This window comes from Aspergillus heteromorphus (assembly GCF_003184545.1).
Source record: "Aspergillus heteromorphus CBS 117.55 chromosome Unknown BO70scaffold_56, whole genome shotgun sequence".
Taxonomy (NCBI): domain Eukaryota; kingdom Fungi; phylum Ascomycota; class Eurotiomycetes; order Eurotiales; family Aspergillaceae; genus Aspergillus; species Aspergillus heteromorphus.
Genome location: NW_020290461.1, coordinates 98,134 through 124,809, shown reverse-complemented (window position 1 = coordinate 124,809; position 26,676 = coordinate 98,134). Strand labels below are relative to the sequence as shown.

The 26,676-nt window shown below is 57.1% G+C and overlaps 9 protein-coding genes across 9 annotated transcripts; 3 read left to right on the top strand and 6 right to left on the bottom strand.

Moving 5' to 3' along the window:
* Positions 1 to 326: 326 nt before the first annotated feature.
* BO70DRAFT_302768 (putative MFS transporter) lies at positions 327 to 2,166 on the bottom strand (the record flags this gene model as incomplete). Its single annotated transcript, XM_025539764.1, has 8 exons — positions 327 to 650; positions 706 to 790; positions 839 to 1,008; positions 1,063 to 1,466; positions 1,513 to 1,615; positions 1,660 to 1,741; positions 1,791 to 1,866; positions 1,932 to 2,166. 8 exons carry the CDS (start codon positions 2,164 to 2,166, stop codon positions 327 to 329), a joined length of 1,479 nt encoding a protein of 492 aa, XP_025394365.1.
* Positions 2,167 to 2,824: 658 nt separating this feature from the next.
* Positions 2,825 to 4,737, top strand: BO70DRAFT_366919 (tRNA-ribosyltransferase family protein). Its single transcript, XM_025544461.1, has 8 exons — positions 2,825 to 3,055; positions 3,129 to 3,379; positions 3,447 to 3,530; positions 3,603 to 3,923; positions 3,983 to 4,040; positions 4,108 to 4,185; positions 4,258 to 4,445; positions 4,503 to 4,737. Exons 1-8 carry the CDS (start codon positions 2,834 to 2,836, stop codon positions 4,690 to 4,692), a joined length of 1,392 nt encoding a protein of 463 aa, XP_025394364.1. The 5' UTR covers positions 2,825 to 2,833; the 3' UTR covers positions 4,693 to 4,737.
* Positions 4,738 to 4,740: 3 nt separating this feature from the next.
* On the top strand, positions 4,741 to 6,088 carry BO70DRAFT_433530 (thymidylate synthase; the record flags this gene model as incomplete). The annotated part of the gene is made up of 2 exons (XM_025548414.1): positions 4,741 to 4,747; positions 5,172 to 6,088. The coding sequence occupies 2 exons, from the start codon at positions 4,741 to 4,743 to the stop codon at positions 6,086 to 6,088; spliced, it is 924 nt and encodes a 307-aa protein (XP_025394363.1).
* BO70DRAFT_366918 (AN1-type zinc finger protein) lies at positions 6,088 to 7,295 on the bottom strand. The gene has a single exon (XM_025544460.1). The coding sequence runs from the start codon at positions 7,229 to 7,231 to the stop codon at positions 6,233 to 6,235; it is 999 nt and encodes a 332-aa protein (XP_025394362.1). The 5' UTR covers positions 7,232 to 7,295; the 3' UTR covers positions 6,088 to 6,232.
* Positions 7,296 to 11,847: 4,552 nt separating this feature from the next.
* On the bottom strand, positions 11,848 to 12,150 carry BO70DRAFT_302736 (uncharacterized protein; the record flags this gene model as incomplete). The annotated part of the gene is made up of 1 exon (XM_025539762.1): positions 11,848 to 12,150. The coding sequence occupies one exon, from the start codon at positions 12,148 to 12,150 to the stop codon at positions 11,848 to 11,850; it is 303 nt and encodes a 100-aa protein (XP_025394361.1).
* Positions 12,151 to 14,422: 2,272 nt separating this feature from the next.
* BO70DRAFT_302680 (YggS family pyridoxal phosphate enzyme) lies at positions 14,423 to 15,250 on the top strand (the record flags this gene model as incomplete). Its single annotated transcript, XM_025539761.1, has 1 exon — positions 14,423 to 15,250. The coding sequence occupies one exon, from the start codon at positions 14,423 to 14,425 to the stop codon at positions 15,248 to 15,250; it is 828 nt and encodes a 275-aa protein (XP_025394360.1).
* A 158-nt stretch (positions 15,251 to 15,408) lies between these two features.
* On the bottom strand, positions 15,409 to 18,732 carry BO70DRAFT_192599 (AP-2 complex subunit alpha). Its single transcript, XM_025538511.1, has 4 exons — positions 18,102 to 18,732; positions 17,709 to 18,043; positions 15,735 to 17,653; positions 15,409 to 15,675 (listed from the first exon to the last, which is right to left on the bottom strand). The coding sequence occupies exons 1-4, from the start codon at positions 18,551 to 18,553 to the stop codon at positions 15,568 to 15,570; spliced, it is 2,814 nt and encodes a 937-aa protein (XP_025394359.1). The 5' UTR covers positions 18,554 to 18,732; the 3' UTR covers positions 15,409 to 15,567.
* Positions 18,733 to 19,323: 591 nt separating this feature from the next.
* BO70DRAFT_325184 (putative copper resistance protein Crd2) lies at positions 19,324 to 20,366 on the bottom strand. The gene is made up of 3 exons (XM_025540636.1): positions 19,896 to 20,366; positions 19,728 to 19,823; positions 19,324 to 19,666 (listed from the first exon to the last, which is right to left on the bottom strand). The coding sequence occupies exons 1-3, from the start codon at positions 20,050 to 20,052 to the stop codon at positions 19,587 to 19,589; spliced, it is 333 nt and encodes a 110-aa protein (XP_025394358.1). The 5' UTR covers positions 20,053 to 20,366; the 3' UTR covers positions 19,324 to 19,586.
* A 685-nt stretch (positions 20,367 to 21,051) lies between these two features.
* On the bottom strand, positions 21,052 to 23,354 carry BO70DRAFT_192565 (homeobox domain-containing protein). The gene is made up of 4 exons (XM_025538510.1): positions 22,547 to 23,354; positions 22,345 to 22,482; positions 22,148 to 22,280; positions 21,052 to 22,093 (listed from the first exon to the last, which is right to left on the bottom strand). The coding sequence occupies exons 1-4, from the start codon at positions 23,143 to 23,145 to the stop codon at positions 21,209 to 21,211; spliced, it is 1,755 nt and encodes a 584-aa protein (XP_025394357.1). The 5' UTR covers positions 23,146 to 23,354; the 3' UTR covers positions 21,052 to 21,208.
* Positions 23,355 to 26,676: the final 3,322 nt, after the last annotated feature.

Here is a 26,676-nt window from a genome sequence, read left to right as displayed (position 1 = left end):
GCGGGGATGGGATCCTACTCTGGCAAGGTTCTTTCTCTACTCCTATTCTTATCTTCTCTGCTATTTCCTCTTTTTCTTCTCTCACTGAGTCGAGTCTGATCTGGAGGTTTTCGAGGGTTTAAGGAGAGGAAGAATACCTGGTCTGGTTGATGCCTGGGCTGACTGTCGGGACTGCTAACCAAAATGAACATCTTTGCGTCAACCGATTTGGAACAGTCGACTCGACTCGACACAATACAAACCACCCCTGCGTCCGTCGACCTTGAAGGGAGAGGAATTTATCCAGACATGGCATCCCAACAAAGTCCGCATCACAACCTCACCAGCTAATACGCAAACCACTCTCCCGACTCCGACTTCCCCCGCCTGTTCCTCCACCCATAGTACACTCGCAGCAAGATACACCCCACCGTCACCATCAGAAGCAATCCCGCGTTCGTCCAGTGTCCCGTCGGGTAGCCCTTCTTCTCCTCGTCTGACTTGTAGATCCACACTCCCACAATCTGTCCGGGCGCCCCGAACGAGACATTCAGCGCGATGGCGAGCCCGGTCCCCGACGTGGAGCGGATATTGGCGGAGAGCCACCCGAGCAGGGGGGGGATGCAGGCGAAGGAGCCGCAGGCTGCGACAATGAGGCAACCATATCGATGCTAGTCATATTAAGTGAGTGGTCGGTCTGGGAGTGGGAGGGCTGGGCCTACGTACCAGGTATGCGTCGGGAGGTAGCACGGCGGATGCGAGGAAGCCCATGGCGCCGATGAGGGCGAAGGCCGCAGAATGGAGACCACGGCTGCCTTGTTAGTCCCTGTGCGTCTCTCTGCCATAAATGGGGCTATACCTGTTGAAGTGATCGGCGGACCAGGCAACCGCCGTCGTGACTACATAGGCGGCGGCCCATGGCGGCACGGTCATGAGCTGAGCACGCAGGTTGGAGTATCCAAGTCCGCTGACGAGGGACGGCGTGAAGAGCGACAGGCTGGCGAACGGGGCTGAGATCCCGAAGTAAACCTACAGGTACGTTAACTGCGTGATGCGTCCAGGGTGTGCTGCGGGGGGACGAACTATGTAATGTGCATATAACCTCCAGTTGGTCAAAACTGCCTTTGCGTCCTCCCAGCTCATGGCCTTCGCGGCTCCCTGAGAGCCTTCGATTTGCAGTCGCTGGGCTGCGAGATTCTTTTCTTCGGGACTGAGCCATGATGCAGACTCGGGATAGTCGGGGAGGAAAAACCACACCAGAAAGGCCGTGGCGCAGGACGGAGCGCCCTCAATGATGAACAGCCATCGCCAGGCAGCGAGGCCGCGCACCTCGTTCATGTGTCCGACTCCATAGGCGATGGCGCCGCCAAAAGCCCCGGCTAGAGTCGCCGACGCCAGGATAAGGGCCACTCGCATGGAGCGTTCTGAATTGCGGTACCAGAACGTCAGATAGTAGACCAGTCCGGGGAAGAGACCCGCTTCGGTGGCTGGGAACAGTCAGTACACACAAGACAGATAGCAGGAAACGAATACCTCCGAGCAGGAACCGGATGCCGGTCACTTGGGCGAAGCTGTGCGAACCGCCCAGGCCCATGGCGGTTGCTCCCCAGGCAAGCATGAGGAAGCCGATCCATCTCTACACCATCAGTAACGATACCGCGGCGGAGAGGTATAACGTACGCTGGGCCTCAGCTTCTTGAGCAGATAGTTCGAAGGCACCTCGAAGAGCGCATAGGCAATCAGGAAAACCATCAGTGCGACACTACACTACATGATTAGCCCCGCAGCCAGCAGAAGTCGATACCACTCACGTGTACTGATACGAGGTCATATGCGTTTCCGAAAGGAGATCATTCCCCGTATCCTGGTTGAGGATTTTGGCATTTCCTGATCCGTCAGTCCATCCACCGCGTACAATGGGAGCTTGTACATGTACATAGGTAGACACCTACCTATGTTGGATCGATCCAGGTAGCACAGCAGGAAGGCACCCGAGCAGAGAGGCACAATATGCAAGTCCTGCTTCCAGACCAGAGCTTTGTTGCAAGCAATGAGTTCGGGGTCGTAATCATAGCTCTCCTGGATTGTCAGCTGCGTTACAAAAAAGAGCGGGAAATTATTCACCTGAGGCTGAGCGACTTCGACATCCGGGGCGCTTTCAGCCCCTGGGGTCTTTTCCACACTCATTCTGGGCGACTGGGTTGACGAGAAGAGCTTGCTTAACACACACACACACCAAGGCGGCATCTGCTGATCCAATATAGCCACCGAATAGCCCGAAGACAGACAGAACACGAGACCCAGAGCGTGAGGGTGAGGGGACAGCATGGCTGGCTCAGCTCGCCACATCTTCTCAGCAACCCACGAGATTGCCATTATGGTTGAAGCTGTGACCAGGGGCTAGGAACTAACTAGTGGCTGATCGGCAGCCGTGGCCCAATTCAGAGATGATCTGTTGTTGGGGGATTGGCGCATTTAACAGTCAGTCCGTCGGGACTGAAAATTCCCGCGGCACTATTGATTGACTCGCATGATTGGGTTTGGGGGTTGATGTACATAGGTAGGTAGGTAGTAGAGTCCTCCGTAGACATTCGAGGACTGTCATCGTGTGTAGACATGAGATATGTGTTATGTGTTTGGGGAATCTCAGGTCATCTTCACTCCGCATTGAGGGGGAATGCGGGGAAGACCCTCCGGTTCTCGTACGGTATGGCACGGCAACACACGGTATGGTAATCCCATAACCAGACAGGGCCTGGTCCCGTGCAAACATTGCAAACCAAGCAAACGCCAACGCCAGCTGATATTGATGGCGATGACCAGACAAGAAATCACATCTCCAATCGCCTCGTGGATGCCCATCAACGCCTCTCCCCTGCCAGTCTGGATGAAATGCTTTCGCGCTAGCCCCGGAACCTCCCCCGTTAATCTCACGCATCTCACCTCCCCAGCCCAAGGTCGCCTGCTCGCGCGCCGCCCCTCCCCTCCGTGCGGGGCTCGAATCGCAAGCATGTCGACGGCCACGCGCAAACCAATGCCGTCCGCATTGACTCTTGACCTGCACGCAAAGTGCTCCGTAAGCATTCCCCTGATCATGCCCGTCAGATATAGAGATAGTCCGCTAACTTGTCTATCCCATCCCACCCCAGACAACCAAAGCCCGCGCCAGCACCCTCCATCTCCCTCATGGCTCCGTCCCCCTCCCCATCTTCATGCCCGTTGCGACACAGGCCTCCCTCAAGGGCCTGACATACGACCAGCTCAAACAGACAGGTTGCATGCTCTGTCTGAACAACACCTACCACCTGGGCCTGAAACCCGGCCAGGCCGTCCTGGACGCCGTCGGCGGCGCGCATAAACTGCAGGGATGGGATCGGAATATCCTCACCGACAGCGGGGGGTGAGTGCCGCTCCACCACCGTCTCCCGGTACTTCTGACTTATGGGCTACGAGATTGACGGGTGTAGATTCCAGATGGTTTCCCTTCTGAAACTGGCTACTGTTACGGAGGAGGGTGTGCGATTCCTCAGTCCGCATGATGGCACGCCGATGTATGTTCCCCCCTCATCCCGCTGCGCTGGTTACCTGTGTCTGACTTTGCCTGTCTGTCTGCGTCTGTCTAGGCTACTCACCCCCGAACACTCCATCTCCCTCCAGAACTCCATCGGCTCGGATATCATCATGCAGCTAGACGATGTCATCGCCACCACGTCGCCGGACCACGCGCGCATCCACGAGGCCATGGAACGGTCTGTCCGCTGGCTGGATCGCTGCATCGACGCGCACAAGTACCCCGAGCGGCAGAACCTCTTCTGCATTATCCAGGGCGGGCTGGATCTGGAGCTACGGAAACAGTGCTGCGAGGAGATGGTCGCGCGAGATACGCCGGGCATTGCCATTGGAGGGCTGTCTGGAGGCGAGGCCAAGGAGGATTTCTGTAGAGTGTATGTTTGTTTGTGCCGTGGTGGTTGGTGTCGGGGGTTGGGCTGACTGTTGGGTTTAGGGTGGATACTTGCACCGGGTTACTTCCGGACCATAAGCCGAGATATGTGATGGGTGTGGTGGGTTTTGCATGATCCGGGTTGTTGGTGGTGAATGAGTGACTGACTGACTGGTTGGTATCGTTAGGGTTATCCGGAGGATCTGGTCGTGGGCGTCGCTCTGGGAGCAGACATGTTCGACTGTGTCTGGCCGACTCGAACCGCCGTATGTTATGTCTTTTGTCGACTGTACCTTATGGTTGATTGCGATGAACATGCTAACCCCTCCTCCCTCCAGCGATTCGGAAACGCCGTCGTGCCCACGGGCACTCTCAACCTGCGTCATCGGTCCTACGCACAGGACTTCCGCCCCGTCCAGGAAGACTGCACCTGTCCCGTCTGTCGCTCGAAAGAGCAGGGCGGGCTGGGCATTACGCGAGCGTACATCCACCACCTCACGGCGAAGGAGACCGTCGGCGCGCATCTGTGAGTCGTCCGACCTGGGACTTCTACTAAACGTGTGCTATATGCTAATGAGAACAGTCTGACGATGCACAACGTGCATTACCAGCTGACGCTAATGGGTTCCGCGCGGCAGGCTATCCTGGAGGACCGGTTCCCGGCCTTCCTGCGCGAGTTCTTTGGGAAGTTGTATGGGGAGAAGGTGAATTATCCGAATTGGGTGATCGAGGCGTTGCGGGGCGTGGGGGTCGATTTGATGGTTGATCCTTGATGCCCGGGGGGGGTATATAGGGCTACGTAGTGGGGAGTAGACTGGTAAATGAGTAGTATGATAGACATAATGAAGCTATGAGCATACCTCAACCGATCCATCATCTGTCTCTGTATGGTTGGAATGTATTTGATACGGGTGTTGTACTGTAATACGAATACTGCATAGCAGCAATTATAGCACGTGACCACGTGGCGCGTCGCGAGCGCGTCCAGAGAAGATCATCCATCCATCCATCCTATCCATCCATCCCACTCGCATGCCATCCACACCCTCTTTACATACAACCTGAGCCCGCCTGGACACACCACACGCCACATATCCATATCCATATCCATATCCACATCCACATCCACATCCACATCCACATCCATATCCACACCAAACCCCCCGCAACGATGTCTCCCTCGGCGGAAACCCTCCCCTCCCCCCCAACCACGACAACCACGACAACCACCCCCATGACCCCACCCACGAAGAACATCAATACCTCAACCTAATCCGCACGATCCTCAGCAACGGCGAACACCGTCCAGACCGCACCGGGACAGGAACACGCTCGATCTTCGCGCCCCCGCAACTAACCTTCTCCCTCTCGAAGCCGGACCCCAACAACCCCACCTCCCGCATCCCCGTCCTCCCCCTCCTGACCACCAAACGGGTCTTCCTGCGCGCCGTCCTCGCCGAACTCCTCTGGTTCATCTCCGGCACCACCACCTCCGCGCCCCTCTCGGCCGCCGGCATAAAGATCTGGGACGGCAACGGCTCCCGCGCCTACCTGGACAGCGTGGGCCTGTCGCATCGCGCAGAGGGCGATCTCGGCCCCGTGTACGGGTTCCAGTGGCGGCATTTCGGCGCCGAATATGTCGATGCCGCCACCGATTATACCGGTCAGGGGGTGGATCAGCTGGCTGACGTCGTGCATAAGCTGAAGACCAATCCCTACGATCGCCGCATTATCATGAGTGCCTGGAATCCCGCCGATTTGAAGAAGATGGCCCTTCCGCCGTGTCACATGTTTGCCCAGTTTTATGTCTCGTACCCTGAGAAGGGGGCCAAGGGCCATCTGCATTGCTTGATGTATCAGAGGAGTGCCGATATGGGGCTCGGCGTGCCGTTTAATATTGCGTCTTATGCCCTGTTGACTCATATGGTGGCTCATGCCGTGGATATGGTGCCCGGCTCGTTTGTGCATACCCTCGGTGATGCGCATGTTTATGTTGATCATGTGGAGGCCCTGCAGGAGCAGGTGACGAGGGAGCCGACGGCGTTTCCTGAGTTGAGGATTAAGAGGGCGGATCGTGGCGAGGGCGTGGTGGATGGCTGGAAGGAGGAGGATTTCGAGGTCGTGGGCTATAACCCGCACAAGGCGATTAAGATGAAGATGAGTGTTTAGATTAGTTAACTATCTGTTTATTAGATTAGAAAATTCTCGCTGCGCTATGCGCTAGATGCACCCACCCCCTCCTTCCACAACATTCTCAAAATGATATGATCAGATCAGATAGAAAGAAAAAAAAGGGAAAAGAAATAAATCCAATCAAAGAATCACCCCCGCCCCCCTCAACAACACCACCGTATCCCCGGACTTGACCCTCTCGCCCACCGCATCCCCAAACCCCAAAAACTCGCCCGACTCGACATGAAACACCCGCAACCGCGCCTCCTCGCCTCCGCCCCGATTATTCACATTCTCGACCTGCAGCCGCCGCGCCGCATCGTCCAGCACCCGTCCCACCTTCCACCGCCCATCGAACCAGAACTCCCCCCGCGGGGGATCCGCCATGTTGGTCTCGGACGTCCCCACGACGGAGAGGTAGATGCGTCGGTCGGGAGGGGTGCCAGGGTCGCCTTTGGCGGTCTTCTTCATCGCGTTGACGGTCGCTAGTCGACTCGCGGGCTTCTTACTCCCGGATGTGGATGTGGATGTGGATGTGGTGGAGGAAAGAGCGGTACTCTTCTCCTTTCCCCACGTGCGCACCTTCGCGAACATCGATTTCAGCGTCTCGGCCCCCCCTGCTGCACCCCCTGCGGCGGCGCTATTATTCCTGGCATTGACAGGCCGACACTCATGTCCCTCCCTCAGCCGATGCCGGAGACAATAACTCCGTCTACACTCCGGACACCGCACCCCCGGGTCCGTCAGCGTGTGGATGAGCGTCTTGCACGATAGCTCCGCGCACTGCTCGCTGTTGTAAATTGTGGGCTTTTCTGTCGCCCCGCTGCCGCTGCCGCTGCCGCTGGTGCTGGTGCTGTGTGGCGACGAGCTGCGATTCTGTTGCTGCTGGACGCGCGCCCATTCCCCTGCCCGCGGACATTTATGCGCGGTTTCGCTGCGGTGGTCCAGGCAGAAGGTCGCTTTGCAGGAGGAGCATCGGAAGGGGAGGAAGTCGAGTACGTTGCAGTAGGGGAGGGCGCAGTGGCGGCCGATGCTGTCCAGGTCGGTTTCGGGGGGTTCGGTCGGGGGCGAGGCGTCTTTTTGGGGGGTGGAGGTGGAGGTGTTGTTGGAGTTGGGGAGGGTGAGCGATATGGGGGACATGGTTGGGTTGGTGGTGTTGCTAGAGTGACGGTGGTGACGGTGGTGTGGTTCTTTTTATTGTGGTGATGTGGTGATGTGGTGTGTACTGTGTGCTGTGTACTGTGTACTGTGGCGGGGAGGCGGAGGTTATGACTGAGTAATTCGTTCTGGCGGATGCTGGAAGCGCCTGGCAACTTGGCGGCGGCGGAGCGGAGAACCCATGACTCAGCGTGGCGGTGCGGCCGCCCTTATCTGATGCGGAGATTACTCGGAGATAACAACATATCTGTACCGCTACGAGTCATCCGGACGGAAAATGTTTTCAAAAGAATCATCGAATACGGCTGGAAAGTATTTGCGACACGGACAAGTGGAACTTCATTAAAAACGACATAGGAACATACTAAAGACTCCAACACGAGGGGTATATCAAACAGGAAATACGCGGCCACGGCGAATGAACCAAATGGAATGAATAATACATCGGGTGCACCAGTTGCAAAACACCAATCAGGTCAGTCAGACAAATCAAATCATGCTCCACTCTGCCCTTGACGCTCTCGACGGGCATCGTGTTCTGTGCCCTGCATCCCAGGAGCAGCAGCACGGGCAAAGGGGATCGGCCCGCTCGACATCATCACCGGCAGTCCAGCGCGCGCCTGCGTGGTCGTGGTCGGGGCATACAGCGCAGACTGCGGGCGGTCGCCCTTCGGTCCATCTGCTGGTGTCAGCGGCGGAGAGGCCATGGCTGAAGCTGGATCGCGTGGTTCTCCAGGCTGCTTCCAGCCGTTCTCCGTAGCGGGCCCCTTTGCCACGGCCGACGGAGGCGACGATGTCACTGGCGTCGCCGCCGAGCTGGATGGTCTGCGGGCTTTGACCTCCCCTGCTCCCAAAGCAGAACGGGCCGCCGCTTTGGAAGAGGCTGGCAACGCCCGACTGGCCGGCCTTTTTGGGAGGCTCGCCGTCTTGGACACTGCCTTGGAGGCTGCGCGTTTGCTTTCTTCTGCCGCTCGTCTCGCCCGCTCTCGCGCCGCATTCTCTTCAGGTGACGGGACATTCAGTTTAATGTGGAGTTTTCGTACCCCGGCTGCCAGAGTATCCACGTCATCCTGCGCCCCGACGCCGCCTGCCGGTGCATTGGCCTTCCCCGCAGACTCCGCGGGCAGGAAGGCACTCGGGACTTGGGGCACAGGAGGTGCGTTGCTCGGACTCGGGAGTTTGGGGGTGCTGGACCGAGAGGTAGATTTCCGCACAGTGATTGCGGCACTCGATGATGGCCGGGGGATCGGTTCTTTGGTCTGCCCCGTAGGTTCAGGGGTAGACCTGGCCGCTGAAGTAGCCCCCGCGCTCTTCCGGCGCGCCGGGCGCACTCCAGGCGACTGCTCCATCGGCGATCCTGACGCTTCCGGCGCGGCGTCGATAGTGGTCCTTCGACTGACCCGGGACACCGGGCGTTTGGGCGTCTCGGTTTTGGGCGACGCTGGCAGCGAGGGCTTGGGCTTTCGCACGCGGAGCTTCATCCGGCTCTCCTCCGGTGCCGTCGACCCGGGCTCCGGACTGTCCACGGCTGTGACGTTCTGGCGCTCTCGTCGCAGGCGCGAAGCCTCCGCGTTAAGCTCCTCCGGCCGACAGCTCACGGTCTGTCGGTGGGTTGGGATCAAAACCTTTGACAGCTCGTGTGCGGCAGTCGCCCAGCCGACCGATGGCAGCGGCAGCGGCAGTGGTGCTTCGTGTTCCACGCTGGAGTGGGAGCCTGTGGACTTGCGGTCGCGCGACGGATTGACCACTTTGGCGGAAAACGACTGCGTGGGTGCGAAGTAAGTCGGCGCGGCCTTCTCCCGGGGCTTGACGGGCGCCGCCGGCGGGTATACGAGGGCCTCTAATTCTTCCAGCAAGGCGAGCGACCACCACTGACTGTCGTATGTAGGCTCGGGATGGCTCATGGGTACAGTGTCGGATAGGCCGAGGCGATCGGTCATCTCAGAGGCCAGGCGGTCGACGGGCTCATCCACCCCATTCGCGCTGTTCCAGTCGCCCAGTCCGGACAGGTGGCTGAGAACACCACTGGTCAGCGCGCGATTGCTGTAGCCGCCCTCCAGGACGCTGATGATGCGCCCATCCGTCCCCAGACCTTCTTCGTTGGCCATGCGAACCACATCTGCGGTGAACTTGGCGTAGAACTCGGTCGGAACGTTCACCTGGTGGCGCTGCATGCCGGCGCCCTCCCACTCGCTCGCATCGAACCCAGCCGAGATGAAAATGGCGGCTTTGGGCGGAGGGCCGTTGGGCGTGCTGGCCAGGCGTTCCGTGTGCATGCGGAGAAACGCCCGCGCCTTGTCGATCAGCACGGCGTACTTGGCGGCGTACAGCTTCCAGAAGTCCGTTTCCGACTTCCACGGCTCCAGATGAACGTTCCAGATGGACTGCCCGTGGGCCTTATCGATGCACACGCTCGCGTTGCGCACCTTCTCCGGCTCGCCCATCTCACAGGGATAGGAGTTGATGTCGTGCAGGCTGAAATATCCGACCATGGCCTTCCGATAGGCTGCCGCATTTCGCGGTGCGGTCACGGCCTTGTGGTTTTGCTCCCAGGCAATATCCTGCGAGCCGTCTCCGTGATGGAGATCGAAATCGAGAATGGCGGCGTGGGTTAGCCCCTGGTTCATGGCCGCGTAGGAGATGCCCACGTGGACATTGTTGATCCAACAGAACCCCGATGGATGGCCCGAGGAGCAATGGTGGCCGGGCGGGCGGATGCAAACAAATGCGCGCTTCGTCGGACCCGGACCGAGAACAGCGTCCACGCCGTCACTGACTCCGCCCAGCGCTCCCTCAAATGCGTTCAACGATTCCGCGCACAGGTAGAGATCGCCTTCGTGAAAGGCAGGGGCATTGGCGGCGGCGGCACCGTCCTTGCCTGCGCTGCGGGGACGGGTCAGCTCCTTACCATTCAATGCCAGTCGCGATTCTGCCGCGTCGCACATGGACTTCAGCTCCTCCATCCACTTCGAGCCGTGAATATGCGTCACGGCAGGAGAGCTGAGCGGGAGCGTCCGCGTGGTCTTGCGAATCTGAAAGGGGGGGGCAGGCAGACGATTAGGGTCTAAGTCCGGGTGAGGAGCGAACCGGCCCCCCGCATGTCGGCGGGCGAGACGGACGTAGGCAGCGGCGATCCCCAGCACGCCGGCTTGAATGCGCTCCGGGCGTTCGACGATGGAGTTGAGCGCGGCTTTGGAGGCCCGGGGGCGCGAGAACCGATGGCCGTAACACGCATCGTGGACGAGCACCAACGTCTGGGACTGCAGGTCGGCGGATTGGTGCCAGTCCACCTCCTTTCGGAAATAGTCCGCTGCAATGGACGCGGCGGTGGGGGCCGGAAGCTCTGTGGTCGCAGCAAGGGGAGGCTTCTTGGCCGACATGTTGTGATGGGCAGCGGACGCGCTCGTGGGGGAGGTTCCGAACGTGGACGAGGAGGAGTGTCGGGACAAGCTGGGTCGGGGCGAGGTGGAGGCTCCTCGATTGGAACGCAGCGAGGCGGTGGATGAGCGCTTCTTCAGACTCGGGGAGTGCGAGGACCGGCGACGCTCGTCGCTCAGGGAGCTGGAACTGGGGATGCGACGGGGGGCGGGATGCGTTGGGTTCGCGACAACACGCGGCGCGGGGGGGTCGGAGGGCGATAACAACGAGGGCGTCGCGAGTCCCGGCGATAGTGGATGTGGGAGAGGTGTCGCATGCATAGAAGGATGGCTCAGGCGATGCTGCGATGAGGACGCGGAGCCAATGGATGCAGGGGGATCGGACGGGGTTGAAGTAGAAGTCGATGCAGCCGTGAATGACGCCGGATCATCGCGCTTGGAGGGGTCCATGTCGGGCGCATCGGGGATCGGGGAGGATTCCGGGGCAGTGAATGGGCGGTGGTGAATTGAGGGTAGGAGCGTCTGACGTGTCCTAGAGAATGCAAGAAAGAAAGTGAATCGAGGAGAGAGGAGAGGAGAGATGGGAGAGATCCTTAGGAAGGGGAAGGGGAGAGAAGCCGAGGAAAGGGAGGAGGAGGAGGAGCAGCAGCCTTAAGGCCAAACAGGGAGCGGGCGGATCTTCCCTTCCCCTCATTCTGGTCCACCGATCAGGGGTCTTTCTTTCCCTCCTGTACACCTGTACTCCTACTACTACAACTACTGCACTCTTTGGGCTTCCAATCTCAAGTCTCCATTTCTATTCTCGTCCCTTCCGACTGAATAACCCACACCCAAGTGGATCCCCCATATGGCCATCCTTCCTCCAATCCCTCCAATCCCTCCGATCGCTCCGATCGGTTCAGATCGATAAGAAACCCAGATAGATAGACAGACAGACCAGCCCTAAGAAGCCAAATAAGAGCCACACTGAACACCACATATGAAAGCCTCGCAGGGCCAAATCCAAATCAAATCAATCACCCTGTCCGCCCGAAAATAAACGCCGCGTCCCTCCCGTCCCAATAATAGCAGTGAAAACTCCATGCCTTTCCAAGACAGAACGCCGTGCTGATCCCCCAAGACAAAGGAAAAGAAAACCTAACGAATGCAATGCGATCTGAGACAGCCGCCCAGCGAAAATGAAACAAGATCTTCACCACACGCACCCCCCAGTGAAGGCCGCTACCAGGTCCGCGACCGGAGCGAGAAGCGATACCATTTCTTCTTCGGCGGGGCGAGGAGACTCTTCTCGTCTAGGCTGAGCGTCGACAGGCGCTTCCGCTCCATCTTGCGCTCCAACTTCCGCGTCTTCTTCTCCGACTTGAAGCCGCGGGTGGCATGGCCGTGGCAGAAGCAGTGCATGTGGACCACGTCGATGGCCATGTTCGAGCAGTAGTCGTTCTCGTTGCGCTCCGAGCAGAGCTGTTGGCCGGCGTCTTGTTCGCACCGGCACCATTCATAGACCATGAAGTATTGGCGACACATGGTGGGCTGGTATGGTGTGGGATGAGGGTGGTGGAGAGAGTGTGGGAAATACAAGGAAATCTCTCGACAAGGGCAAAAAAAAAATCGATGCAAATTCCCGAAAGTTAAATGCCTAAGGTCGTTGCAAAGAAGGGCTTCGGTTTGTGCCCAAAATGAGTAATCGAGTCGGTGTGGATATGCTGCCGCGGGCTTCCGGTGATGCAATTGAGGGTTGCGGCGAGGTGAGTGGATGGAGGGGGGCCGTTGGGATGTGGTTCGTGCCAGTTGGATTGGGGTTGGTTGACACTGCTGTCAAAGCAGGTGGTCTTGTAATTTTCGGGGTCGAAGGGGGGGGGGGTTTGTTCTGTCTTCAGAATCGGCCGTTTGATCGTAACTTGTTCAGCAGGAGATTCGGGGGTGAGGGAGGGCAGGAAGCATAAGAGTATAAGTAGGATAGGGCATTTGGGGGGCGGTTCCCCGGGTCTGGTTCTGGTCTGGACGGGGCGGATCTGATGATGTATGAACCTTATGGTGGTTGGCCGGTTGGCTGGATGGGATCTGCTCGGATCTGATAATGACGCACTCCAACGCAGCAGGGGTTGATCAGACTGTCGCCAGGACGGTCTGTCGGGTCCGTGGTCTCGTCGTCGCTTGGGTGAAAGACCCCCCGATTGATCAATGCAAGTCACGGCGGCGTCTCGCAAGGAGGGGAGATGAGATGGGAGAGAACAAAGTACAAAGTGAAAGACAATGCACGAGGACGAAAGAGGGGAGTAAATTTAGACCCTCGAGTCGGTCAGGGAGGGCAAGGGGGGGGGGGGGGGGGGTGTTGAAGTGGAGTCCTGAAAGTAAAAAGAGACCCAGTGCATGAATGAATGAATGAATGAATAATTGACAGGCCAAATGAGGCATGAATGGACGAATGGCCGTCTGCTGGGACTCAACACAAGAAAAGACAATGCAGCAAATCAATGAATGAGACTGCATGAAGGAGTGTTTGACGTCAGCTCAAAGCGCTGGAGTGGAGTTCGGCGTCAAAAGAGTGAGGTTGAATGCAAGATGGATGGATGGCAGTGCGACAAGGATGCATCGGATGTAACTGCAGCTGCTGCTCCCGCTGACCTGCCCTTTCTGCTTCTGCTTCTACACTAACTAAATAGCCCATCCGCTACTTTGCTACGTACTCCCCCCTCCTCTGGCTTGGTCCAACCGGATAGGAGCTTCCTGGGCCTTTTTCTGGTGCGCGCTCGGATCCGCGGCTTTCAGCATCACCCAATACCACCTTCAGTCTCCGTACCGAGGGGAAGAAAGAATTTTTTTCTAAAAAAAAAAAAAAAAAAAAAAATATCGGATGTCTCGGGCGTGCACAGCTGAAAGAGACGAGCCAGGGGCCCAGGGGTTGTGGCAGTGGTTCCTTCTTCAGGGGATGATGGATGGAAGGCCCCGTCCGGAAGGGCCAGGAAGAAGAAAGAGACCAGGCATCTCTATTATTTCTCACCCGGTCGGACATAATAAGCACGGGCTGGGCGGGGGGAGGGGGGATCCAGTGTCCATGTGGTTTAGGAGTGGTGCTAGAGCAGCGACTACCGTGACTAATATGGCGACAACAGCTCCTCCCAAGACGAGATGTGCTCGACTACTGGCGGCATGGTGATAGTGGATGGAGCAGATGGAAATTGGCTGGAGACGGCGGTGGGCTTGGCTTCCGGATGGTGGCAGCCTGTGACAGCCCCGGCGGCTCTGGAAGCCGAAACGGGCGTCTAGAGCTTAGAGCCATCCATCTGCCGAGAAATTGAAAGACAGGGGGGGGGAGGGGAGGATGTGTTGCGTGATGGGATAGATGACATCAAAGAGTGGTGATGATGATGATGATGATGATGATGATGATGATGATGATGATGATGACAACAGAAGAACAATCGAACCTGATGGTAGTGAAGTGATAGTCACCCAGAAGAATGGTTCGTGGCTGATCCCCTGCAGAATGACGAAAGCAGTTTTGCCGCTTCCCGGGGAAACTGTACTTTTACTACTACTATCCAAGTCACCATCCGCTTCAGGACTAGTCTCTACTTAGTCATTCACGTGCGCACGTCCCGGAACCAATTGAGCCGATCTCCCGTGTCACGTGTGTGCTAGTCCCGGGCCGGCTAGCGCGGACCGCGGCATCGGCGATTCGATCGGGCCATCAACTTGTTTTATTATTATGAATGATTTTGGATAACTACTACCTACTAAACTACTCCGTACTACTAAGCAGTGAATCACCAACTGCCCCCCTCCACCATCCACCATGACCACTCAAATCCCCCTCTCCTGCCCCTCGCGCACCTCCATCCTTCTTTCCAACCTCGCCTCCGTCACCGTCCGAGTCACCACCGCCGCCACCGCCGCCTCCAACCCCTCCAACCCCTCCTCACCCACGACCCCGCGCCTGGTCGCCGTCTCCAAACTCAAGCCCGCCTCCGACATCCTCACCCTCCACCAACCGCCGGCCTCCCACATCCACTTCGGCGAGAACTACCAGCAAGAACTGACCGAAAAGTCACGCCTACTCCCCCCAACCATCAAATGGCACTTCATCGGCGGGCTGCAGTCGAATAAATGCGTGGCGCTGGCGCGCGAAGTCCGCGGCCTATGGGCCGTCGAGAGCGTCGACTCAGAGAAGAAGGCGTCTTTGCTGGATCGCGGCTGGGGGGAGCGCAGTGAGGAGGTCCGCGCCACGAACCATGAGGAGCGGCTGCGCGTCTTCGTGCAGGTGAATACCTCCGGCGAGGAGAACAAGTCCGGTGTCGAGCCGAAGAAGGCGACCGAGCTGTGTGCGTTTATCAGGGAGAAGTGCCCCCGGCTGAGGTTGCAGGGTGTTATGACCATCGGGGCGATTGCGAGGTCGAGGGCGACGACGGCCGAGAATGAGAATGAGGATTTTGCTTGTCTGAAGGAGACGAGGGATCGTGTGGTTGCCGACTTGGCGTTGGTTGGGGAGGAGGCGGGCTTGGAGTTGAGTATGGGGATGAGTGAGGACTTTGAGGGCGCGATTGCCCTTGGCAGTGATCAGGTCCGCGTGGGAACTACCATTTTCGGGGAGAGGCCGCCCAAGGATCAGGCCAAGGTGGTGTGAGGGGTGAGGGGTCGGATGGGTCTTGTTGGTTGATGTTACGAGTCACGACAGCCAAGGTTGCATTACAGGGGTGGGTGGAACAGGGGTATAAAGGGAAACGGTACCCCCGTCGCCGGATTACAATGGCCTTTGTTGGGTTGGGGTTGTCAGACAGCGCTGCCTGTACATTATTAAACCGCATGTCCGTGGTATATACGTGGTCGATCCCGATAATAAATACACCCCCGTCTACCGGCCGATAGCGGAGTAAGAAGAACGGAACACGATCATCCAGTGCGTTCCGCCGGGGTACATGAGGCAATGATCCTTTCGTCCCGTCACCGTCCACTGTCCGACAGCGCGCCCTGCGACAGTCTCGACTCCATCTGCTTTGCCAGCGCCAGTGGTACCGCTTCCTGGGTGGCGCGGATGGTGATCCGATACATCTAAGCCAATGTCTTGTCAGCGTCGGTCCCAAGGCATGCTGCGTCGAGGTCATGCTTACCCGTCGGTCATAGTTGGGCTCCAGTCGCAGGAGACAGCCCGTCTTACCCCCCGTAAACTGGAACACGGCGCAGCCCACAATGTTCGTGGGATTCGGGTCCACGCCGTCCATGATCTTCCAGCCAAATCCTTCCACCACCCGCCGCGTGAACGATTCGCTGATGTCTTTGGCCCGCGTCGTGGCCCCGAACGTATTCTGCGACTCCAGCGGGCCCCCGCCGATCTGCCGCCACCGCTTGAAGAAATCTTCCGCCGACAGGGACGATGGCTCCATGTACCGGTGCATGCTGATGGGGAGCTGCAGGGTGTACGCCTGTAGCGCTCCCGCGAGATAGGAGATGCGGATCGTGGGCGCCTCCGTGAACGGCCCGTGCGCTTCGACCAACAGCGTCTGCTGCGTCTGGCCTACGGCAGGCACAGACGGCTCCGGCAGACTCTTCGTGTCGATCTTCAAGTTCGGAGCCGAGGGATTATCCAGCGTCGTGGTGAGGGACCCGATCGGGTAGGACGACTTGTTCGAGATGTAGATCTTGACGACGCCCATGTGCCCACGGTATTCGGACCGCAGTCCGACCTGGATCTGCGCATCTTCGAACAGCACGCCTTCACCACCAAAGTATAATCGGTTGTAACCGATATCCCAATCAGGAGTCAGGTGGGCCGCGCTGGCCATATTCGGCGCAGGTGCGGCGGCCACGCTAAGATCCAGACCCGCCAGGTCGCCCGACGAGCCCGACGGTGCTGCCGTTCCATTTGCCCCGGTCTTCGTACCGTTGACAATTGTCGTGAAGCTACGCTTCAGCCCGGTGTTCTGCGCCATCAGCATCTCCTGCTGGTCTGTATTCGCATCCTTGCCGCCCACCACCCACGTCTTCTTCTCCGTGGTGCCGGCGGTCCTCTGGTGCAGCCGCGACAATAAGATAGACGCTCGTTCCGAGAAGGGTGGCATCTCGTCGCAGACCGTCCGGAGTAGGTCGTCGGTGGGAAGCGTCGCCAGCGACAGGTATTCAAAAGCACGCTGCTGTAATTCGGAATCAGGGGAGTGGCTGTACAAACGGAATATATGCAGGAGTTGGGGTTTGATCTCGGGGAACAGGTTGACAAATTTGACGAAGGACGACAGGATCATCGCCCGGGTGTTGTCCGTGCTGGTAATCATCTTCGCCTGCAGCGCCAGGAATTGCTCAATGGGACTGGAGCCTTGGCTTTCGGCGATCAGATGTCCAAACTCGCCCAGAACATAGCATCCAATCTTCACCAAGCTCTCGTGGCAGTCTGTCTTCAAATAACCGAGGAGATTGTGCGCGGCGTATGCCTGCAATTCCTCATTGTTGGTCACGATCTGAATCACTCGTTGCCACACTTCGTCGTTCACATGATCACCAGCCAGCGACAAGAGCTTCAGAGTCATGTCAATGTACCACTGGGCGTCGGTCGCATATTTTTCGGTGAGGATAGCCACCTTCAACACCATCTCTTCCCGAATAGCGTAGTCGGCCGTTTGTAGGTAGCGGAGCAGCTCGTTCACAATCGGGCCAGCGTTGGTCGTGTCGCACATGCTGTAAACCAAGTCCAACCCCTTGCGCCGAACGCTGATGTCCCGGTCTCGAAGTGACCCTAGGATGATGTTCTGATGCTTCTTGATGGGATCGAGAGTCTCAGCCCGCGCCGCGAAATGTGTCATTGCCTCCAGACCCAGGTAGCGGACGTTCGTCTCCCGCGACTGGATATACTTCCCCAGGCGAGTGGATATTTGCAGCATGAGGCTGTGCTCGGTGTCGAGGTGGATGAGCAGGTTGATCGCCTCGAAAAGCACTGCATTTTGGGCGTTGTTCTGCTGGACATTCTTGGGCGTGTCCATGGCCAGGTGCATTATCTGTTGCAGAGACTCGCGGATAATCTCGCGGACATGGCTGTCCTCTGCGGCGAGCGGGTCAGCTCCACATGTAAAATCAGAGAGTACACCAGAGCTTACCTGCAGGTGGGTAGTACTGCAGCAAACGCAGCAACTTCACCTGGATCCAGGGACACGGCACCCGGTAGTAGAGATAATCGGGCGCAATGTCGTTGTCGACCACGACCCTTTTCAGCCGATGTGCGGCCTTCACATAGCACCCTTTATACTCGTCGGGCTTGTCCTGGGCCAACGCCATGACGAGCGAGGTGACCGATAGCGTGACACCCATATCGGGGTCATCCATCAGGGAGATTATCCGTTCCGCCCATTCGTTCTGTACGATGCCGGGGTATTTGCGATACAACCGAAGGAGGGTCAGGGCGGCCTTCTTCTTGACGAAGGCCTTGGAGGTACTATGAAACGATTAGCCAGTCCCAACCGAACGAAAGTCCGGTCCACAGAGCCACTCACGGGGAAATAAGCAGCCGGTGGACATCCATCGAGAGCGCCTCGCCCATCTCCCGTCCACCGACGTTGGCCACCGCATGCAGCGCCAAGCAGTTGTTCAGCTCATTGTGATCCAGCAGGTCCTTCCGTATACTGTTGACAACAAGGTGGAGCAGCTCGTGCTGCTCATGCAGGAACAGGGTCACTGCCAGGTACCCGATCTGCTTTTCGGAATATTTGGGGGAGGAGACCAGATTGACGGCCTCGAGGTGGCCGAAATCGACATCGTATCCCTGAATGTACACGTAGAGCAGCTTGCACACGTACTTCTTCTTCTGGTACCCGTTCAGACTGCCCCCCTTGAATTTCTGGCGGATGTTGGCCAGTTCCTTGTTCACCCGCTTCTCTTCCAGTTCGCGCGCTCTTGCATTTCGCAGGTCGGCAATGAACTGAACCAAGCCTCGCATGGACGACATGTTGATCGACGTTGCATATGTTGATTAGGACGATTCGAATAGATTAGTAGAGGGATATGAATAGGCGTTGTTGCTCCGAGGCGAGCTGTAGATCGGGCAAATGCGTTGTCGTTCCTGTTCCGAGGCTCTCTCAGACTTGAAGGTAAAGCGCAGACACCACGCCCGTGGAATTCACTTAGCGAGACTGCGTCATACAACCATGTCCAGACTAAACGGTTGTTTATTTCTTTGCCAGTCCGATGGAATCGTTAGGGCGCATTCAACATGGCGCAAACGCAGTAGAAAATGAGTGAGCCGAGATCTGGAGGAGGGGGAAGAGGGGGGGTTCGGGAGCGCGCGCGACAGGGGGTGAGACTGTCTATTGAGAGATTGGGGGCGATCTAGGCAGCTGGGGGGTCCAGAAAACCGCGATACTCTGGGGGAGAGACTCCAACGTCCGAGAGAAGCTCTCACTATGGCGTGGGAGGAATAGAGAGGGACAAATGGGGGTTGGAATAGGAGGAGTGGCAGCAGCAGCAACCGGAAGCAGGAGAGACTCTCGCCGGGAGCGAAACACCGCCTCAGCCACTTCCGCGGCCGATCCGGCGGAGATCGGGAACAACGTTGATGCGGCGTGGCGGTGCACGGCATGGCATTGGACCCCGACCCTGGCGACCCTTGCAAGTTGCAACTCCAACTTAGAGTGCTGACATTCCAGATCAACAATCAATGACGGTGGGTTACAGACGAGACGCTTAGTAACGTATATCGATATACAGTGTAAAGCTTTTGTCAATTTGACCATAGTATCATTCAATTATTTGAAAGTATCATCTCGATTTTCCCACCCTATACAATGCTCATGGTAACAATGTAGCCCCAATCCCGATATCAAAAAACCCACACAACCGAGGAAGCAGATCTAGTAGCCTGAACATCCGTCAAACTCCAGAAAGAACACCAGTCCCTATAAAGTACACGTGCCACATAAAAGCAAGCCAGAGGCAGAAGGTAATCTTACCCCCCCTCCCCCCCGGGCCCAAAGAAGAGTCATCTAAGCACGGGTAGTGAAGTCGGTTTCGAGGTGGTCAACCGCCGCATCCACAGCGCCGGCCTTCTCACAGGTACAAGAAGCTAGATTCACATGTTAGTCCAGGTTTCGTCTCAGCTATTGCGTTGCCTGGGAAGGACTCACATTCGGGCCTCTTGCCGCAGGGGCAGGCATCGCCTGTTACGGGGTTGTTCTCGCTGACGGAACGCTCACAGGTGCATTGGCCGGCCGGGCGAGCTCCTGGGGATGGTATCAATATTTGGAATCAAGATGCGGAATCGATCGCCCACTCAAGAGGAGGACTGGACTTACGGCATGAGCATCGAGCTCCCGCAACGGTGTTCTCGCTGGATGCCTTGTTGCACGTGCAGTGGAGGGCGTTCTCCTTGCCGCAGGAGCACTTGGCCTGGGCGGCGCAGACACAGCTCCCGTCACCGGAGGTCTTGCAGCAGGTGGAAGGGTGAACCATATTGACGGATTGATTGTTGGAGCTGGAAAGTAGTTAAAGGTCCGATATGACGTAATCAACAGTGTCAACAGTTCCGGGCGGATGAGAGATCTGATCGGTTTGGTAGATTGGAATGCTCCGAACGGCACAGGAAGTAGTCTAGATGGGGTCTTGAAAGTACGATTCAGGCAGTGAGAGATGGAGGAGGAATGCTGGATTGAAGCCGATACTTATACTTCGTGCTGAGCCGCGACGATTGGCAATGCCCGCGCTCTGATTGGCCGGGGCGGAGGCGGTCGAAAGCTGCTGCGCATTTGCACGGCGGCTGATTGGCCGAGACGGTCGGGGGGGGGGATGCAGGGCCAGGCAACTCACGTCGCTGTGGTTGGTAATCCTCGACGCTGGACAGGCCTGGGGAGAGGCCCTGGAGAGGCAGTGCTGCTCTTGCTGACCATCGAGACTCGTCGTGGTTACTATCTGGAGTCATGTCATTGGGTGGCTGGCTACCTATGATGACCTATGGCGACCTATGGCCCTCCCGAGCCCTAGTTGAGTCAGTCCACCGGGCCAAGGCTGTCACGAGTGGCACTCCTCCAGCTGCGATCGACATACATGCTTTCTGTGCACAGCGGGGATCAAGAACCGAAAAGTTATGTATGGCTTTAAAAATTATTCACTAGAATGTAATATCCATATACACACAACAACCCCAGGTCACAGGAGCCTCCCGAATTAAGAACAAGAAAGAAACAGGCTGATACAGGCCAAACCAAAGCTGAGAAAGGGCAAAGTCCGCTCACAGGACCGCAAGGAGATGAGAAAGCAAATGCCAGGAAACCCACCAGACAGAAAGAAGACGCCATGCAATGTCCCGGCCCAGAATAGCTGATTTTGCAAATGCACACTCGCCCTCCGCCCTCCCCCTCGGGGGATGTTACATGCAAGGAAACCGGAGGGGTTGGAAGGAACAAGGGAAATGATCAAAAATTAGGGAAACTTAGTTGGAAACCTCGGCCGGATCAGGATGTCGGCATGTCCAATGCAAGCCGGGAGGGGGAAGAAAAAAAAATGCAGACACTCCCGGCTGATTAAAATGAATATAGAGTTCCGTGAAGATTAGGATATGCAGGGCGGTGGAGAAGAAGGGGCGCTTCCAGGGGTCCTAGCGACCTTTGAATTATAGGTAGTTCGCATATTCAAATGTTTGGTTGCCGAACTTGGCCCTCAGCGGGTCGATGAGTTGTGGCGGAGGGTGGTTCATGCGGTCCTCGGCCGACGTGACCACAGGCCCCTGGGAGACGCTGTTCGAATCGGAAGGAAGAGAAGCGGGGAGGCTCATGCTGGAAGCATTGGGATGGGAGTAAGGCATCGCATGGCTCATACTGTAGGGGTGGTGGTCATACGAGTAGGGCCGGTAGTCGGGTGCTTCCGAAACCGGCACGGAATGCATCGCTGGTATCTGCCGTCCCTGTTGCTGGATGTGAGGGTTGATTTCCATGCCCGCATATCCCTTGGGGCCGGCATTGCCAGCGAGGACTGGTAATTGTGTATTTGCTGGTCTGGTGGTTCCGACTGTTAGCGCGTGGTCACCATAAAACCGTGGGGGGGACGTACGGTGATTCTCCACATTGTACTGGACTGGCTGGTCTGGCGGCCCTGTGGGTGACACCGATCCCTCCATGGCTCGTTGGTGATCATAGCCAACAACCAGGCCATTGGCTGGCCGATTCAACCCGTAGTCTACCGGACGTCGAGCATACGCCATGCTGGGATGACCCAGTGACTCCACACCAGGCCTCGAAAATTGTCCGGGGAAGTGGAGTCCACGGTTGTAGGTCTCCGAGAAGCTGCTCGATCTCGGGAAGGGGAAAGCGCTGCGATTGTTCCGGTGAATGTCTGAGAGGGGAGCTGGTCCAGCTCTAGCCGGCATGCCAGCCTGGGGGTAGTTTTCGAAATGCCTGTCCACAGCCGATGAGAAGTTCCCTGTCGTCGAGGCCGAGCTCAGTGGCGAAATCACATAGTCATCGTCGTTCAGTCGGGGCAGTCCATCAGTGAGGAGCATCTTCAAAGAATTAGAAGCGATATTATGTGCCAGAGGGGTTTCGGGGGACGCAACTGGTGCCTCTGATGACGTTTTATGGTCGAAGGGGGTGCGTAAAACCTGAGTGGTATCGAAGTCATCTGGCAACGCTCGTGATTTCAGTATGCGCTCTCGGTCATTGCTTGTAAGTCGCTTGAGCTTTGCTCGTCTAGAAAACAAGTGTCAGTAGAGATCCAGCAGTGACTTCCCCGAGCGGCAGTGGCTGTAAGTACCTGTTCTGGAACCAGACTTGGACCTGGCGCGGGGTCAACCCCGGAATCTCCTTCGATAGTCTCTCGCGGTGCGAAGCATCGGGATGAGCCTGGCGAGTGAACTCGCTCATCAAAAAGCGAGTTTGGTTATGGGTCAATCTGCCAAAGATCGTCAGCGGTGACACAACGGCATTGTTGGTTTGAGGCTTTGTCGAGCACCAACCGGAATCGTTTCATCTTCTTCTTTTCGCTTTTGGAATCCGATGACTGCTTCTTATCCCCGCCAACGGACGATTCCGCCCCATCATCGGAAGAGGCCATCGCGGCGTCGCTATTCTCCCGGTCTCTATCTTGCTGTTCTGCGGCTTCCCTGTCCTTAAGATCGGGCGTTCTCTGCTTCATGACCTGAGGACTGACTGTCCCTGGCGGCCGAGGGAAATGAGGGTCGCTGCGATCGATCTTTTCCAACTTCATACGTGATGTCGGGCTTTCCACCGGTTCTGTGATTCGACTTTCGGGATTTGGGAAAGATGCGGGTCCCCCAGCATGCTGGACTGGGCTCGACGTCCCCGCCGGAGCTACGGTTGTGAAGGCATTCTCAGCCTTCAGCGCAGCCGGCTGCATGTCGATGGAGGGCGGCTTTGCTGGCTCACTCTCCTTCTCCCACGACCCGGGCAGCCTGGGCGGCAAAGCCCTTGGTCTGGATGAGGCTTGGTCACTGTTCCAGGGTGCTGTCGACCAGTGACTCGTTATGGCAGGTAGATGTGAACCGGAAGGTGGCGACAACGAGGACAACCAGACACAGGGTCCGCTGAGTGACATGGTAGATGTGACACGGTTACACCATGTAAATATCACAACAATGCAGATCTAGCGCATACACCCTCAGAGGTGGGAGATTCGGCGCACTGCAGTTTAAATCTGGATGCAGATAGATAGATAGGTAGATAGAAGCTGCGACCAGGATCGCAGCCAAGGGAGAAGAGGGTGGGTCTGCACGAGCTGTCGGGGCGCTTGCTGAAGAAGCGCAGGATCTCCGAGCCGTGGACCGTGAGATGAAAGACGAAGAAAGGTAGAGAATAATAATAAGAAGAAGAACCCGGTGATCGGTCCTCTGCGAGAACCTGACCAAGGAGTAAGGGGATCGGGGGACAGGTGGACAGACGATGCAGGCAGTCCTGATAGTAGAAGGGGAGCAGTACCAGTGGTGGGCGAACCGCAACAGATGAACCACACTGCGGACCTTCTTTGGGATGTTCCCCTTGACTTGCCCCCGAAACGATAAAGGAGATTCTCGGCGTCCGCTAAGACCAACAACGAACGGCAAGAAATGAAAGTCGATCCCTCTGCTGGGTCCTGGGATACGGCCGGGGCGGGGGGGGGAGGCTACCGGACGGTGGGTAGAAGGTTATAGAGGAGATTAAACCGTGCTTAGCCCAACCCGGAAACAAAAGCACGATCACGGCAGTGGAAATAACGCAGGACGTTAGATGACAAGGCCCTGGTCACGGCCAGCCAGAGATCCACTTTCGAGTTGGCCACCCAAACCCAGAAGACCACCACAAGCACTACCGCCGGGGGGGGGGGGGGGGGGACAGGATGCTGCTGCTTGCTGCTCTTGCTGCAGAAGGGCACAGGGCACACGACGGGAGGGTTGGTCGGTGGACGAGGAAGTGCCCGAGGTCTGAAAGAACGAATGGCCTTCGGTCCTTGATACAGGGACTGGTTGCAAACGAGAGGAAGGTGCTTGATGCTAACGCGGAGGAACAAACTCAAAAAATAATGGGGGAATTAAGATAAAGGGAGGAACGAGTGTCAGAAAAAAACGGAATTAACCTGAACGGGTCACAGCTTGGAGGTTCGGTACACGGAGATCTCACACCATACTACAAGTGTCAACTGAAGGCCCCCCTCGGTGTACACATCCGTGGGATGGATATGGGGATGTTGGTCTTGCCCGGATGGAGTACCACAAGGCAGCAGAGAACTAGAAGAGAAAAAGAGGATTGAGGACAATGGGGGGGGGTGGAAGGGAAAGTGCCAGTGGAACAGGAACCTGGGCTAAGGACCGGGGATGATTCCAGGCTCAATGAGTCCCCCGTCCGGTGCGGTCGTAGATCCCCGTAACAGTAGTAGTAGTAGTCGTCGTAGTAGTAGTAGCGGGGCCTCCGGACTAGACACCAGCAGTAGCAGCAGCAGCAGGCGTAGTGACACTGAGGGAGGTCGTCACCGGACGGTCTGACCAACGAAGGAGCATAGGATGACCACGCTTCCAAGGCCAGTGTGCTCCGGACCAGGACTGCTGGGGAAAAACTAGGTACAACCTTTAACTTTACAATTTAAGGCTGCCGGTACCAAGGGTACGAAGCCTTCGATCTGATATGGGGGAGGCAAATAAGAATTGAAAAAAATAAATAAATAAATAAATAATAAAAAAAAATAAGAATAAGAATAAAAGTAAAAATAAAGAGACGGGAAGAGATCGAGTGCGGAATGGCCTGTGGATAATCGAAGGGCAGCACAGCTGCGCACGAGAGCAACGGTGGCGAATTGAGATCCCACGAAGCCCAGACAGACTGTGACGAACCCGGACAAGAACAACAGCCCTGTAAACGAAGGGTAAAGGGGAGGGGGGCGGGGACGTAGTTCATGATCGAGGTGCTTCTTCAGTCTAACGGGGTAGACGTCCCATACCCACGCAGGGTATAGTAAACTAAGTAAGTATGAAGTGGGCGAAACAGCCATCAACCGTTTCTAGTAACCCACATCCGGCACTCTCTATTGCTCGTAAAATTTCCGACGTGGAACCGGCAGCCCCGTCCCATTGCATCGCATCGTGCGGGTCATTGGAAGTCTGGGACGCTGAGAGTTCCCTAGCCCGAAACCCGCAGGCCATCCTGGTTGTCAGCCAACCGCCATCTGAAGGGTGAATAGACCCTGGTTGCCGGGGGCTGGAGTCCGTCCTGACTCATCCGAGACCACCGTCACTGGACAGAGGCGGCGGCAGTAGACACACCATGTGGAAGCCTGGAAGGCCTACCGACAGCGCTAGTCGGGCGTTGGCTCCATAATCCGCCGGACACCGGGCGTGGATCGAGCCAGAGGGATTAGGTTAGGAGCCACTTAGCGAACTACCCGCCACCATCCAGGGAAGACGTTCAGGTGATTTGTTGAAGACGCATAAGAACGTCCGAGCTGCTGGAAGCACTTTGGAGGGACAGAAAAGATAAACAGGGGGGTCGGGGATGATTTTATTATTAGGGGGGAGAGGTTGTTTAATCAACATCATGATAATTAGAAGGGAACGAAGCCCCGAGTAGGGCGATAGGACTGTCCCGAGGCGGTAAAAGAAGTGGAGACAGGCAGCAATGAGCATCGGTCATCTCATCTCATATGGGACACGATTGAGTGATGGTACTGGATAACCTGAGTGTCATCTCAGGTACCAGTGTGGATAGCGGAATACATAGGTACGGCGTACCCAAGATTGCCACAGTACGAAGCGATGCTACAACAGTTGATGGTCAGGAAGTGCATTTCCGCCGGTTCCACTGCACCAGGCGGCTGGACAAGACGGAGAACCGACGTCGTAAGTACGTAGGACGGATTATGGTACGTAGAGTTGTCGACAGCCCAGCAGCAGGAGTAACTTTGGAAGGGCCGACGGAGTACCTAGTATCTCGCAGGAGTCAGGACGTCCACGGACCGGCAGATGGGGCAGGTCAAGTTCGACCCTCTTAGCCCTAACCAGCCTAGGCGAAGTCAGATAGGCAGGGTTTGCGGAGAAAAATGCAGAGTTGTCTCCGAGTTTTCGAACCTCTTGCGGCCGAAGCGGCGCGGTACATGCGGCGAGCCTGCGACAGCCACGGTTAGCGTCAGGAGACTAGTTGCTAGGCCGGACTTTTAGGAGCGTTAGCCCTGGTCGGATCCTGACGAACGAGGCTGGAATGCAGCGGAAGGCGGGCCAGGGCCACCTAGCGGACCATGCACTAGGCAAGCAAGCTGAACGGACTCTGAACCGAGCGTGACGCTAAAGCAGTGCAGTCAACGGTCGTCGGGCGTGGCGGGCCTCATGTGCTCTCCACCGGGCAAAGAGGAGGGGAGGGGGGGGGGGGGGGGGGGGGGGAGGGGGACACCGGGACAGAAGGCGGATGGATGGGAAAAGTGGGATGTCCTCCTCCTGGGACTCCACTTGAGACGCTTGCATGAAACAGACCGGGTGATGTTCGGCAGGAAAGAGGAGGAGAGAGCGCCAGAAGGGGAGTCTGGTCGAGTCGGGGTGGATAGATAGATAGATGGGTAGATAGAAAGTAAGAAAGTAAACAGACAGAACAGACGCGCGGAGGATCTCTG